At 45.4% G+C, this 15,713-nt stretch overlaps 1 protein-coding gene across 3 annotated transcripts in view; it reads left to right on the top strand.

Moving 5' to 3' along the window:
• Positions 1 to 228: 228 nt before the first annotated feature.
• The window catches only part of kcnh5b (potassium voltage-gated channel, subfamily H (eag-related), member 5b), a 550,001-nt gene continuing 534,516 nt past the window's right edge, over positions 229 to 15,713 (top strand). For all 3 annotated transcript variants that reach the window (XM_072492080.1, XM_072492071.1, XM_072492088.1), the window contains exon 1: positions 229 to 413. In XM_072492080.1, the coding sequence (XP_072348181.1) occupies positions 341 to 413 (73 nt within the window). In that variant the 5' untranslated portion in view covers positions 229 to 340. The remainder of the gene's footprint in view (positions 414 to 15,713) is intronic.

Below are 15,713 nucleotides of genomic sequence, written 5' to 3'. Positions count from 1 at the left end.
GGAAAGGGCGCTTCTGGAGGGGAGGAGGGGTGGGGGAGGTGGAGAGGGGTTGGGTGCTCCCCAGACTGTGTGATGACCCCCCCCCCACACACACACCACCACCTCGAAGCCAGCAGTGAAAATAGCGGGGGGGGGGGGGGGGGGGGTGAAGTGCGTCAGGAGCAGAGTGCGCAATCGCGGCGCCGGGGACAGCTCTCCCAGTCCCGCCATGGACCGGCGGCAGCGGCAGCTGCGGCGCCGGCGCTGCCATGAGCACATTCCCGTCAAACAGTGAGCATCCGGCCGGACTCGCCGAGAGCCCCCTCACCACATCTCCCCCCCTCAACTCTGCAGACCCAGGATGCCCGGTGGAAAAAGAGGGCTGGTGGCACCGCAGAATACTTTCTTGGAAAACATTGTCCGGCGATCCAGCGGTAAGACAACACCTGGCAGCGCGGGCACTTTGACAGCGAGTGAGTGAGGGAGGGAAGCCGCTCTTTCTTCGCTCGGCTTATTGTGTCTCCTCCACTTCACCCCCCCCCCCCCTCCCCTTTTCCATTCTTCCACTGGCACACAGGTTGACTGACTAAACTATCTGAATGTGTATGTCTGCGAGGTAAAAAATAACATCTCTAAGAATTGGATGTCTGTTCTGCCATGAGAAGGATAATCCATTTGGGATTTAGTTTCAACCTGTCCTTGTGTTTCACAAACGCAACTCAAATGAGTAGAATTGTTAAGTATGATTGAAAAGTAATTTGCTGAGACACTTGTTAATAGATCTCGTCGTGGGAAGCGATTGAACTTTTCTTGTGCGTATCTATCTATATCTATGTATCAAATGGCTGGAGCTGTACGCGAAACCAGAAAGCTCCTTCTTCTCTGCACCGCCATTCTCATTGTCAGGTCCCCAAAATGGTTTGTAAGTGTTATTTTTAGTTTTGATTCAACCACCAAGCGAGCGAGACAACCGCCCCAGCAACAACGAAGTGTCAGAGGCAGCGAATCGAGGAGTTTTGACAGCAAACGGTAACGAAGGGGGATTGATTGCGCGGGTTGGGTACAAAGATTTTTCAAGCAAGATTCAATTCTGGGGCACAGACTTGTCGTCCCCCCCTCCCCCTCCCCGGCTCAGACCGTGGGGGCAGGTGAGGGGCTTGAACTCCCGAGGAACTTGCAGAGGGGCTCAGTCAGAAGCTGACCAAAAGGGTTTGCAGAAGGAAGAGATTTCAGGACAGTTTTGCCCGAAGCGCCCTTGCAAATCCAGTTTCAGTCTGTTTGGAATAGACATTTAAAAGGCGGGAGGAGAGCACCAAACATTGAATAAACGAAATTACTTTTGGTCTGTGGAAAGGATGCAGTGTGGAGCTGATGGAAACCGCGCCGTTACTAATAACACGGCGACTGTAACATTCACCCACACTCAACACAACGTCCTTTACAAATAAAACTCAGTCTTAAAATAAAAAGCCACCTAAATATTATGGTGTGCGATATTTCCCAAAGCTGCAGGCGCCAGTTTAAAAATAGAAACTATTTCTTTCCAGGTGATAGCATTTAAAACACCTATATCCTACAGGAACTTTAATTAGAGACACGTTTTAAAATTGTATAACTCGCAGTACCGCACAATATCTTGTATATTTGGCGCTTGAAGAGCTGGGGGGAAATGTCGAGCCATTTGCTTCTGTCGGGGTTTTATGTAGAGCTTTTTGGTACAGTGTGTTACCACTGGCAGCCTACCTTGTGATCAGGGGGAGGCTATTGAAAAATGCAGTGGTCGGTCCAAATCATGTGTGACGATGAGCGGGTTACATTCGCTCTGACCATTTCAGTTAGAATTAAGCACTGGACGGGTTGTAAGCAGAATGGATCATTTGACAAGCCCACCAAAACTCCGTGGTATTTTTCTTGCCATTACGGGTCGCTGTTACTCCTCACGCAGTGGCATCCGTAACCTCGGTGCCACCTCTACACCTTAACCAGACAGACTCCCCCTCCCCTTCACCACCCCCCTCCCCTTCACCACCCCCTCCCCTTCACCACCCCCTCACCCTCACCCCCCTCACCCTCACATACACACACCAGTGCCTGTGGACAATCACTGCAACTTAACTTTCGAGAGAAGAGTCTTTGCAAGACGTCAAGCAGTTTGACTGATACGATACGTCAACAGCCGGCTGCAAATCAACCCTTAAAAGCTCCATTTTCCTAATGAGCACTGCTGATCTATTTATTAAGGTGACAGGATTCGCTTGTTACAAACCAATTCTTTTAAAGTTGTCCATGCATCACTGGAGAAATTAGAGGAAAGGGGATAGAAAGGGCACGTGAAGGTTTGTTCAACAAACCATTGGGCTATGCACCAGGGCTGCTTTGGAACTTCGAACAAATTAGCAAGGCATGTTGTGTCTTAGTGTATACCTTTCAAAATTAAAGACACAGAATCTGTTTCCTAATTTGTACAAAGGACACTTTGAATATCAACTTATTTGAAAGCAGCCAAACAGAAAACCTAACCCAAACTGATGGAGCAACAGTGTTACCATGAAAATTAGGAAATTGAAAAAAAGTATAAATAATAGTTGTATAAATGGATACAATTTAAAAACATTGAGATAACCTTTATATCCAGTAACTGGGTTGGCAAGGATTGCTGGTGATTCAGTCATTACTGTCTGTTCCCATAACTCTGCATCGGGGAGCCTGTTTGGATCGCTGGTCAGTAATTACAAATTAAATTATGGAGTTAGATGTTATTCTTATTTCCAATGGGAACGGTGTTGAAGTGCAGATTGCAAAAATATCTGTGCCATCACTAAGACTGTCTGTTTGCAACTTCACAATATCACCCATCTCCAACCTGGCCTCAGCTCATCTGCTCCTGAAACCCTCACCCGTTGTTCCTCAGGTTTGATTATTCATTCCGATGCGCACTTCTGGCTGGTTTCCCATTTTCTACTCTCTGTAAACTTGAGGTCATCCAACACTCTGCTGCCCTAAATACCGAGGACGTCGTGAAATTTGATTTATTAGGGCAAAATAAACAGCCTAACATAAAACCTAGCAAATTGATGGAAGACAATCACATAGTATTCACCATGAACATTTATGAAATTTGAAAATTATAGGCGAGTATTGTATTTGGGATACAGTTTAAAACCCTTGGGGATAACATCTTTATATGCTGCACCAAGTCCTGTTCACCTATTACCCCTGCACTTGCTGACTTTCATTGGCACCCATTTAAATAATGCCATAGTTTGAAAAAAAGTATTATGCACAAATCATTCCATAGTCTCTCACTTGTCACTGTACTCTCTCTCTCCTCCAGTGCTACAACACTGAGAAACTTGTGCCCCTCCAATTCTGGCATCTTGAGTACCTGCTCCCATATCTCTCCACCTTGCTTTCTTCCACTAAGATGCTGCTTAAACCCTACCTCATTGACCAAGCTTTTGGACATCGAACCTCATATGTCCTTCTGTGGCTTGGGGCCATTTTTGTTTCGGTGAATTAATAAGGGAAAGCAAGGAAAGGGCAGAGACTTTGAACAAGTGTTTTATATCTGGCTCCACTGGAGAAAACATACTAGGAAGGTGAATGGGGCGAGAGGCTGAGAAGTCCCCTGGACCTGATGGCCTACATCCCACAGTCTTAAAGGAAGTGGCTGTAGAGATAGTGGATGAATTGGTTGTAACCTTCCAAAATTCCCTCAATTCTGGAAAGGTACCATTGGATTGGAAAACTGCAAATGTATCACTTCTGTTCAAGAAAAGAGAGAGACAGAAAGCAGGAAGCCACGGGCCAGTCAAACATCTGCCATTGGGAAAGTGTTAGAATCCATTATTAAAGATACAGTAGCAAGGCATTTCGAAAATCATTTTACAATCGGGCAGAGTCGACATGGCTTTGTGAAAGGGAAATAATGTTTGACACATTTATTGCAATTCTTTGAGGATGTAACAAGCAGGGTAGATAAAGGGGACCTGGTAGATGTAATGTACTTGGATATCGAAAATACATTCGTGAAGGTGCCATATAAAAGTTAACTGCACAAGGTAAGAGCTCATGGCATGGATAGAGGATTGGCCAAGTAAAAGGAAACAGAGAGCCAGGATAAATGAATAATTTTCAGGTTGGCAAGTTGCAACAAGTGGGGTGCCATATGTATCGGTGCTGGGCATCAATTATTTACGATCAATATCAATGATTTGGAAGAAGGAACCAACTGTTTGTTGATGATACAAAGATAAATAGTAAAGCAAATTGTGAGGAGTATTCAAAGTGCCTGAAAAGGGATGTAGATAGGTTAGGTGAGTGGGAAAAAAATCTGGCAGATGGAGTATAATGTGAAAAAATGTGAGGTTGTCCAGATTGGAGGAAGAATAGAAAAGCGGAATATTATTTAAATGAAGAGAGACCACAGAATGCTGTGGTACAGAAGGGTCTGAGTGTCCTTGAACATGAATCACCAAACATTAGCATGCAGGTACAGCAAATAATGAGGAAGGCAAATGGAATATTGGCCTCTATTGCAAGGGGGATGGAGCATACAGTAGATATGTCTTGCTACAACTGGACAGGACATTGGTGAGACCACACCTAGAGTGTACAGTTTTGGTCTGCTTATTTAAGTATGAATATACTTGCATTGGAAGCCATTGAGAGAAGGTTCACCAGGGAGATTTCTAGGATGAAGGGGTTGTCTTAGGAGGAAATGTTGAGCAGGTTGGGCCGAAACTCTTTGGAATATAGAAGAATGGGAGGTGATTTTATTGAACCATAAGATTCTGTGAAGGCTCGGCAGGGTAGCTGCTAAGAGATACTTCCTCTCGTGGGTGAATCTAGAACTAGAATCTAGAAGAAAGAGATGAGAAGGAATTACTTCTCTCAGAAGGCCATTTGTCCTTCGAAGTTTCTTCCACAGAGAGAAGTAGTCGCTGGGTAATTAAATATATTCAAGGTTGACTTAGACAGGTTTTTAATTGACAAAGGAATGAAGGAGTTTGGGGGATGGACGGCACAGTAGCACAGTGGGTAGCACTGTTGCTTCACAGCACCAGGGTCCCGGGTTCGATTCCCGCTTGGGTCATTGTCTGTGCGGAGTCTGCACGTTCTCCCCGTGTCTGCTTGGGTTTCCTCCGGGTGCTCCGGATTCCTCCCACAAGTCCAAAGGTGTGCAGATTAGGTGGATTGGCCATGCTAAATTGTCCTTAGTGTCCAAAAAGGTTAGGTGGGGTTACTGGGTTACAGGGATAGGGTGGAGCTGTGGGCTTAAGTAGGGTCTTTCCAAGGACCAGTGCAGACCTGATGGGCCATATGGCCTCCTTTTGCACTCTAAATTCTATGATATCAGCCATGATCTAATTGAATGGCAGAGCAGGTTCGATGGGCTGAATGGCCTACTCCTGGTCCTTTTTCTTGTGGTCATAATGTAACCAGAAGCTTTGTCAAAGAGGAGGGTCTTAAAATAGGCAGAGGGAATCAGGGAGACATTCTGGAGTATGGCAGTTGGCTTGGCTGCCAATGATGGGATGAAAGGAGAGGGAGAGTACAAGAGGCTGGAATCAGAGGAATAGAAAGGTCAGAGGCATTGTAGAGTTGAAGCTAGGGAGGGGAGAGGCCATGGAGTATTTTAAACACAAGGATATTCATATTAAATGTAAGATGTTAAGGAAAGCAGTTGGCGGGATAGGTCAGCAAGGGCAGGAGAGATGGGTTAGAGATTCAATGTGAAATAAAATATGGTAAGAGGTCTTACAACACCAGGTGAAAGTCTAACAGGTTTGTTTTGAATCACTAGCTTTTGGAGCACAGCTCCTTCCTCAGGGAAATGAAGAGGTGGGTTCCAGAAACATATATATAGACAAAGTCAATGATGCAAGACGATATTTTGAATGCAAGCCTTAGCAGGTAATTAAGTCTTTACAGGTTCAGGTGGAGCAACTGGAGAGAGGGGTAATCCCAGGTTAAAGAGGTGTGAATTGTCTCAAGGCAGGACAGTTTGTAGGATTTCACAAGCCCAGGTCAGATGGGTGGGGGGTGAATGTAATGCGACATGAATCCAAGATCCCGGTTGAGGTCGTACTCATGTGCACGGAACTTGGCTATAAGTTTCTGCTCGGCGATTCTGCATTGTCGCGCGTCCTCCTACCAACTGTACTGGCACTCATTTTGCACCTCTACCAAAATTGAATTTGCCCCCCTTTGTTTCTGAATGGAGGTATGTATGCCCTTTCATAAGTGTACTACTTCAATCCAGGAGATATTCCTGTGTGCACCATGTTTAAGGTCATAATCCTATGCAAGTCAGAGCTTTCCTCCCTGATTGACCCGAGATTAGGATCATGTATTGTGGCGTGTTACCACAGGCAGTAATGCAGCACTTAATGTTAATTACTGCAGGCCCACATTACCCATATACAGTTTAACCTAATTGTAATAAATCATTGCCATCCACTAAAAGACTAATTAAACCAATTACTAAGCTTTTTATCTGAGACAAAAATCTAAAGCAGCATTTTCAGCATTTAGAAACCTTGAAATCCCTTTATTAGTCTCAGTTGAAAAATGATTCAAACACAGGGTACTGCTACCACTGCGCACTGAATACCTTACCACATTTGTAAAATCAAGAAGACTTGTGAGCTGGGTGATTGTTTTGGAGTCTTAGATCAGCAGAAACCTCAATGAGCAAAAGGATTCAGTCTCCTTTTCAAATGATTTACAAGGTGTAAGCCAGCTATTTGTTCTTAGAAAGTAACAGGTCTTCATTGGCATTGTCCCAGAAGAGACATACAACTAGCTGATTGCTGTCTTAAGCTGAATATCAACCTGGAATTACCTTCCCAGCGAGCAACTTGACTCGCTGTAAGTAATTGTAATGATTGATTTTTGTGCAACTGGCATCGCCCAAGGCATCTGGGAAAATTGCTCAGTTCACGATATTCAACTGTGTCTGGGAAGCTCATGGAGGTGCAGATCTTGTAGTCTTCCTTTTCCTGAAGGCAGAAGAGTGCCAATGCTTCTCTCCCATTCCTGGGTTTCTAAGAATTTTGGAGCATGCGTCTGCAGCTTCTGCTCAGTTGCAATAGTTTCTCTGGGTGCAAATCCCCCGATACTGGGTACTGGGGTAAGTGGCTCAAAGGATTGTGAAATTTTAAAGACAAATTTAGTTCAGTTTAACTCTAGCTGCATGATCCTTTGTGCTAGTTTTAAAAACGTTTTGCACGAAGAGGTCTTTCAAAGAGACTTCAAAAATTAAGCTGGAACCATTCGGCACAAAAGGACACTAATTGGAAAGCATTTGAAAGGATCTGAACATTAAAAAAAAAAACATGAAATCATTCCAAATCTAACAAGAAAATAGTTAATTCTTTTTAGAAGCCATTTCACATGTGCTTATTGACATTGCTTTTTTTAAATGATAGATCAATTTTCAGTTGTATTAATCAATTGTGCTAATTTACCACTCTTGAGTTTATGAGGGAATTTAAAGCAAAATTTAAAAAATATTTTGTTTAACAACATTACCCAATTGTACTGTTTCATGGCAAAGTTTGCTTTCGCTGATATGCAAATGAGCTTTAGCAGAAACTCAAGGGGAACAAAATACTTTTTGAAACAAGAGCAATTAGTGTTGGAATTATGTCCAAAGTGGAAACTCTACTGTTGTGCACATCGCAATCAGCAAAAATATTTCTCAGATATGTAAGCTTTGAACCTGTATCCAAAAGATATGGGGAGGTAGCTCAGTGGCGTCTACAACAAACCAGTCTTTATCCTCGTCACCAGTTTTGTAAAGGATAACTAAAAGAGTCCACACCAAATTGTAGAGAAAACAAAACTTATTTTTATTTAACACGTTAACTATATACGTGACTCCGGTAGTTCCCTACTAGGTCTTATCTAGTCGGGGCCTGACTGGCCGACTCTGTTTATACAAAGACACATGGATTGAGTTGAGCCCTTATGGGGGAGCTTGTATTCTCCATGGGGTAGTGGATCATCCCTACCCTGTAAGCCCCAGCGGGTTATCATAGAATTTACAGTGCAGAAGCAGGCCATTCGGTCCATTGAGTCTGCACCAGCTCTTGGAAAGAGCACCCCACCCAAGCCCAAACCCCCACCCTATCCCCATAACCCAGTAACCACACCCAGCACTAAGGGCAATTTTGGGTACTAAGGGCAATTTAGCATGGCCAATCCACCTAACCTGCACATCTTTGGACTGTGGGAGGAAACCGGAGCACCCGGAGGAAACCCACGCACACACGGCGAGAACGTGCAAACTCCGCACAGGCAGTGACCCAAGCCGGGACTCAAACCTGGGACCCTGGAGCTGTGAAGCAATTGTGCTAACCAATATGCCCACAGTAACATTACATAACAGTAGATATGTACACCATCCAAAACTGTTACCTTACAGGCACTTTGAATTAGCAGATAACATGCCCAATCTTGAGCCCAATCTATCTGGGCTCACATAAAGACGGCTCCCTCGCTTGTTCTTGAGGTAAACATAATTAAAATCCTGAAATTCCTGTGAAATAATAGAATAATGGGTGTTTGAGTAAATAAAGCAGTACTTTGCAACAAGAAATGCAAAAGTACACAAAATTATGTTCGCTGTATTGGATATTGTTCAGGCTGGATCTGATTTCTGCAATTGTAGAATCCCCCGACTTCACTAAAATTCAAGGACCCCTGTCAGACCTGAGGCCCGAATATATTGGATGGCGGGATTTCCCTTCTCGCCATCCAAAGAGACGGCGGGGAACACATTCCACCAACACTGTCTGCCTCGCAGTCATTTCACACTTAAATGAGCCTCGATTGCTGCAGGCGGCATTTACGCCCTGCGCTCGGCAGGAAGTTCCGCCGCGGAGAGATTGGCTGGCAGCTCGCCAGTCTCGGCAGCGACGAGGGCTGCAGCAGAGGAACTTCAGGAAGATGCATGAGCCTCAGTCCCAATGATTCTAATGTTGCCAGGGCTCCACACTCAGTCACATGCTGCCTTGAGGTCACTCTCACCTCAACTCTGGAGTACGATTTTTTTCGTCCGTATTTGGACCAAGACTGCAATAAAGTCTGGAGCTGAGTGATCCTGGCGGAACACAAACTGAGCATTGGTGAGCAGGTTATTGTTGAGTAAGTGCCGCTTCATAGCACTGTCGATGACTCCTTCCGTCACTTTGTTGATGATTGAGAGATGGGGACCTTTGTGGACAGGACATGCCTGGGCAGCTTTTCACATTGTAGGTTAGATGTTTTCCAGTAGGATACTTGCATTAGTTTCCCAATGAAAGAGACTCCTGCAGTTTATTTGAAAGCAGTGCCCATAGATTACATAGAATAACTTTGAATTTAAGGCACAGATCCTTTTGAAACGAGTGTAGATCTGTGGTTAGACAACATTTAAAGAACTGTGATTAGATCTGGTCTCATCATAGCTAAAACGATATAAGGCGCTGATGAAAGTGCAATAAAGATTTACATAAAGGATATCACAACTAAGAGGTAAAGCTATTGGCAAAGACTTAACAGGTAAGGGCTCTTTTCTTCAAAGAAGTGATGGCTGAGAGGTGATCAGATCTTTAATATTCTGAAATAGTTTGATAGGGATGATGTAGAAAGGGTGTTTCCCCTTGTGGGGGAGTCCCAGACCATAAAACAAATATAAATGTATAAAATAGTCACCGATGACCTTTGGGTGAAACGTACTCATTCAAAACCACAATCATAAAGTGCTCCCACATGAAGTAGTCAAGATATATAACACAGCAAGATATATAACACAGATACATTTAATGGGAGTTCAGGTACATTCACGAGATTGAAAAGATTGGAAGCGCGAGATTAAGCAAGGTGGGAGGAGGTTGCTATGGGGCATAAATGTTGGCATAAATGACATTGACTGTGGTCGGTTTGTGTGCTTTAAAATTTGATGCAATTCTGTGTAAAGTAATCTAAGACTGCCGATTTCAAATAACTCGCAAAAACACCTTTCATTGGAAAACTAATACACAAACTGGCAAGCAGTGAAAATGTGGGAGTGCATTTCACCCTTGGCAGGGTGATTTGTACATGTCTAACAGTGGTTTGGAAAGGAAAGTGCTGATGTGAACACTGGCTCTATTTATCATCTATCCATTGTAGGGAGCAGTAGCACAGTGGTAATGTTACTCGACCAGTAATCCAGAAACTTGGGTTAATGCTCGATAGACAGAAGCCTGGATTTTCACAGAGTCGAGAAAACTCATGGGCCCTGGAACCGGATGTACTGCCCCCAATTCTGGCAGAACCATTTTCACTGGTGGGGGTGGGGGGGTGGGGGGGGGGGGGGGGGGAGATGTTATGGGAAGAGGTGGGATGTTTTGCACGTGTGTGGTTCCCCAATTAGGCGGGACATTTAAAACAACAGCTGAGGAGGAAGGGATCAACATCAGACAAGTGACCGTGCAGGACTAAGGACCTTGTGGAAAAGTTGCAAACCTCTCAGAAGGCCTCTGAACAGGAGTGTTTTCATTTTTGAGAGCGCAACAAATTGAAAGCTATCCATTCCATAGAGTGCCAGGCTCGTTGGGGGAAGAGTGCGCAGAGAACAAAACAATTTGGTAAAATGGGTGTGGCACCATCTTGCATGGGGGCCATAGAGGCACTGCAGTGGGAGCAATGTGCATCCGGAGTGAACCGATACAGCTCGGAGTTGGCAGAGCTAATCCAGAGCACATCAGGAAACATAAAAAATAGAAGCAGGAGGAGGCCATTTGGCCCTTCGAGCCTGCCCCACCATTCATTATGATCAAGGCTGATCATCCAACACAATACCCTGATCTCACCTGCCCCCATATTCTTTGATCCCCTTCGTGCCAAGAACTATATCTAACTCCTTTTTGAAAACATGTGTTTTGGCTTCAACTACTTCCTGTGAAAGTGAATTCCACAGGTTTTCCACTCTCTGGGTGAAGAAGTTTCACCTCATCTCAGCGTAAAAGGTTTACCACGTATCCTTGGACTATGACCCTTGGTCCTGGTCACCCCCGACCATCGGGAACATCCTTCTTGCATCTAACCTGTCTGGTCCTTTTAGAATTTTATAGGTTTCTATGAGATCCCCCTCATTCTTCTGAACTCCAGCAAATACAATCCTAATCAATTCAATCTCTACTTCTCCATCAATCCTGCCATCCGAGAAATCAGTTTGGTAAACCTTTTCTGCCCCTAGCAAGAGATGGAAGAAGGAGAAAGGCCAATAGATCAAGGGAAGGGAGTACTGTATCAGCAGGTCCTATCTTAACAGGACCAAGACCCAATGGAGGAAAAGTTTAAGCATGTCCAGAGAAATGGTTGGAGGGATCTGTGCCATGTGCCACATGACTTGGGTGTCCTTGTACACCAGTCGCTGAAGGTAAGCATGCAGTGCAGCAGGCAGTGGAAAAATGAACATAGTATATTGGCTTTCATAGCGAGAGGATTCGAGTACAGGAGCAGGGATGTTTTGCTGTATTTATACAGGGTCTTGGTGAGAACAGACCCGGAATATTGTGTGCACTTTTAGACTACTTATCCGAGGAAGGATGATCTTGCTGTGGAGGGAGTGCAGCGAACGTTTGCCAGACTGATTCCTGGGATGGTGGGTCTGACATATGATGAGAGATTGAGTCGGTTAGGATTATATTTGTTGGAATTTTGAAGAATATGGGTGGAATCTCATAGAAAACTATAAAATTCTAACAGGACTAGCAAGGGTAGATGCAGGAAGGATGCTCCCAATGGTGGGGGAATCCACCAGTCTGAGGATAGACCATTTAGGACTGAGATGAGGAGAAATTTCTTCATCCAGAGAGTGGTGAGCCTGTGGAATTTGCTACCACAGAAAGTAATTGAGGCCAAAACATTGGGCAGAATTTTCCAATATTTTGTCAATGTCAGGCTCTGACAGAAACCCGACGTGTAGCTCGCTAATTGCACAGCCAAGTTTTAGTCCCCATCTTGAGTCACTTTGAGCAAAAGAAAGAGTGGGCATGTTTTACGCTGTCTGGGGTGGGGCCTGATTGGGCAGGTGAGGCCCGCTCCACAGATATCGGGACACTATCTGTGCTGATTCCTAATCAGCTAGGAAGAAACCCATCCCAATCCCATAGACCGCCCCCCCCCCCCCCCCCACCCCCCCACCCCCGCAGACATGGGGGATTGGGGGATACTTACCACAAGTATCAGCATCAGGGCTCTCCCCGTCCACCTCACCCCGATCTCTCCCCCCACCACAAACATCAGCATCGGGGCCTCCCACTTCACCAACAAACAAAACGGAACACCCCCCTCCTCTCAAATGGGGCTCCCCAGAGAATCCAACCCTGGCATTGACCCTGGCACAGGTTGGCACTGCCAACGACACTGCCCAGTCATGAACCTCTCCCCCAGGGACTTTACTTACCTATACACTCTCAGGGGGATCCTGTTGATTGAATCTCGTTTTTCCAAACTTGTTGTAAACCATGCTAATGTGACGTCAGTGGGGTTTGAATAGTCAATGAGAGCGGTCATGTGGCGGGGAGCTCACTAATTATATATAAATGCATTAAAATGTATTAAATTGAGATTTTTGCCCTTTGTGGGTATGAACCTCGATACATCCCTGGCGAGGGGTGTGGAAAATACAGAAACAAGACGTTGATGGAGAGAATCTCATTCTCGAATTGTGAGAGATCTCGCGCCCGAGTTGCCATTCGTGCTGATGGCGGTCGTCAGCGCAAAATAGACCCCATCGTATGTTTTCAAGAAGGAGTTACATATAGCTCTTGAGGCCAAATGGGTCAAAGGATATGGGGGAAAAGCGGGAACAGGTTACTAAGTTGGGTGATTAGCCATGATCATAATGAATGGCGAAGCAGGCTCGAAGGGCCAAATAGCCTACTCCTGCTTCTATTTTCGATGTTTCTATGCGTGCAGTAAGACCTGTCATAGCAGTCAACTGATCCCCATACCCTGCCAGTTCCACTGAAGTTTATAGCAATTCTCAACATTTATGTGGCTGGCTCTTTCCAGTTATCTGTTGCAGACCGCTGTGGCATTCCTCAAACAGCTCCCACAGGTATGTAACAGCTGTCACAGGTGCACTCTTTGCTCGGGTGAGGGAAGCACATCAACTTTCCCAAGGATGTGTCGTCGCAGATGCAGAGGGTCTGGGGTTACACAGACTTGGTATGCTTTCCACAAGGTCAAGGCATGGGAGACTGCCTACATGTTATACAGGCACCAGTTCATCTGCCGGATAGCTTCATGAGCAGAAAATAATTCCACTCATTGAATGTCAAGGGGGCATGTGTTCTTGGAAGCCTCCATAACGCACTCATATTGAGGAATTCACAGCTGCCTCAGCTGTTCCACTGCCCAACACAGGCCTGAGGTTGAATTCTGGGGGACAAGGGGTACTCCTTAAGCGGGTGGCTAATGATACTCTTGAACCTGAATGACAATACTTTATGGCAGCCATATGCAGACCAGAAACATCACTGACCAGGCTATTGGCATTCTGAAGACCTGGTTCCCATGTCTTGACCGTCTGGAGGAGTACTCCGTCATTCACCCACAACGTTTAAGGATGGTGATTGTTTGCTGTATGCTCCACAATATGTAGCAGCAGAAGGGTTGTCACACAGAAAAGATAGAAGTCAGTGAATAAAGTTAGCTCATTGGAGGAGGAGGACGATGAGGAATTTGAAGAGGGGGAGGAGGTGAGGAGGAGCCCCATCCCCGTCTAAGATGATGGAGATGTCTACGGATGTGGAGGGCAACAATAGGAGTCCACCTGAGTGGTAGGCCCATGTACTTCATTTGGCTGTCTGGATACAGAATTGGCTGGCCGAAAGAAGACAGAGAGTGGTAGATGGAAAGTATTCCGCCTGGAGGTCGGTGACGAGTGATGTACCGCAGGGATCTGTTCTGGGTCCTCTGCTCTTTGTGGTTTTTATAAATGACTTGGATGAGGAAGTGGAAGGGCGGGTTAGTAAGTTTGCCGATGACACAACGGTTGGTGGCGTTGTAGATAGTGTTGAGAGCTGTTGCAGGTTACAGCAGGACATTGACAGGGTGCAGAGCAGGGCTGCGAAATGGCAGATGGAGTTCAACCTAGATAAATTTGAAGTGATTCATTTTGGAAGGTCAAATTTGAATGCTGAATACAGGGTTAAAGGCAGGATTCTTGGAAGTGTGGAGGAACAGAGGAACCTTGGGGTTCACGTACATAGATCCCTCAAAGTTGCCACCCAGGTTGATAGGGTTGTTAAGAAGGCGTATGGTGTGTTGCTTTCATTAACAGGGAGATTGAGTTTAAGAGCCGCAAGGTTTTGCTGCAGCTTTATAAAACCCTGGTTAGACCACACTTGGAATATTGTGTCCAGTTCTGGTCGCCTCATTATAGGAAGGATGTGGATACTTTGGAGAGGGTGCAGAGGAGATTTACCAGGATGCTGCCCGGACTGGAGGGCATGTCTTATGAAGAAAGGTTGAGGGAGCTAGGGCTTTTCTCACTGGAGCGAAGAAAGAAGAGAGGTGACTTGATAGAGGCGTACAAGGTGATGAGAGGCATGGATAGAGTGGATAGCCAGAGACTTTTCCCCAGGGAGGAAATGGCTGTCATGAGGGGACATAATTTTCAGGTGATTGGAGGAAGGTATAGGGGAGATGTCAGAGGTAGGTTCTTTACACAGAGAGCGGTGGGTGTGTGGAATGTACTGACAGCAGAGGTGGTAGAGTCAGAGTCATTAGGGACATTTAAGCGACTCTTGGACAAGCACATGGACAGCAGTAAATTGAAGGGGTGTAGGTTAGGTTGATTTTAGATTAGGATAAATGGTCGGCACAACATCGTGGGCCGAAGGGCCTGTACTGCGCTGTACTGATCTATGTTCTATATTCTATGTACTGGTGGCCGATTCACTCCTTGAGGGCCGGGAGTCTCTTAGAACAGGGAAAATCACCTAGCCGTCCATTGTAATCTCAGAGCAAGTCCTTCAGCCAGTCCTGTCTCTGGTGAGCAATAGCCAAATAATTGCCATTTTTGATTGAAGTCACACGTCTTTTGAGAAATGTCAGTTTTAACATTTTTAAATTTTATTTTGAATAAAGATTCCATAATCTTTCCCACTATCCCAGACGACCATGGGCTGCCCTCTGAAGGGGAGGGCTGACTGGTGGTGATTTAACTTGAGGATCGCCACACCTCAGGCGAGGGACAAGGTTGAGAAGTCGGGGCCTTCACAAATAACCTCAGCCGGTACGATGATTGAACCCACACTGTTGACTTTGCTCTGCATCACAAACAATGTATCACAAACAAGCCATCCAGCCAACCTGCCTTGGTCTACAGCTCCCTGGACTATTTCAATCTCCTGTTTCAAATGGGAGAAGGTTCAGGCTAATTTGGCTGGGGAGTGGCACCAGGGTAAACATTGTGTACCTTGTACCTCATTGGTGATGACTGGAGGAGACAAACATCATTAGGATAATGGGTTCTTCAGAAATAGGAGGAATCACACAGGGCAAAGTGCCCGGCAGCCTAAGATGGGTTTGGGGTGCATGTGCATAACTACACGGAGTGCAGTAAAATAAGATTGGTGAGCCGCAGGTACAGTTACCCACCGCGATTACAACATAGTAGCAATAACAGAGAACGGGCTAAATCACTGGGAGCACTGAGCACTTAACATTCCCAGCTGCAATGTATT

The sequence above is a fragment of the Scyliorhinus torazame genome, chromosome 2 (assembly GCF_047496885.1).
Source record: "Scyliorhinus torazame isolate Kashiwa2021f chromosome 2, sScyTor2.1, whole genome shotgun sequence".
Taxonomy (NCBI): Eukaryota; Metazoa; Chordata; class Chondrichthyes; order Carcharhiniformes; family Scyliorhinidae; genus Scyliorhinus; species Scyliorhinus torazame.
The sequence above is the reverse complement of the archived record's forward strand: the minus strand, read 5'-3'. Positions and strand labels throughout refer to the sequence as shown.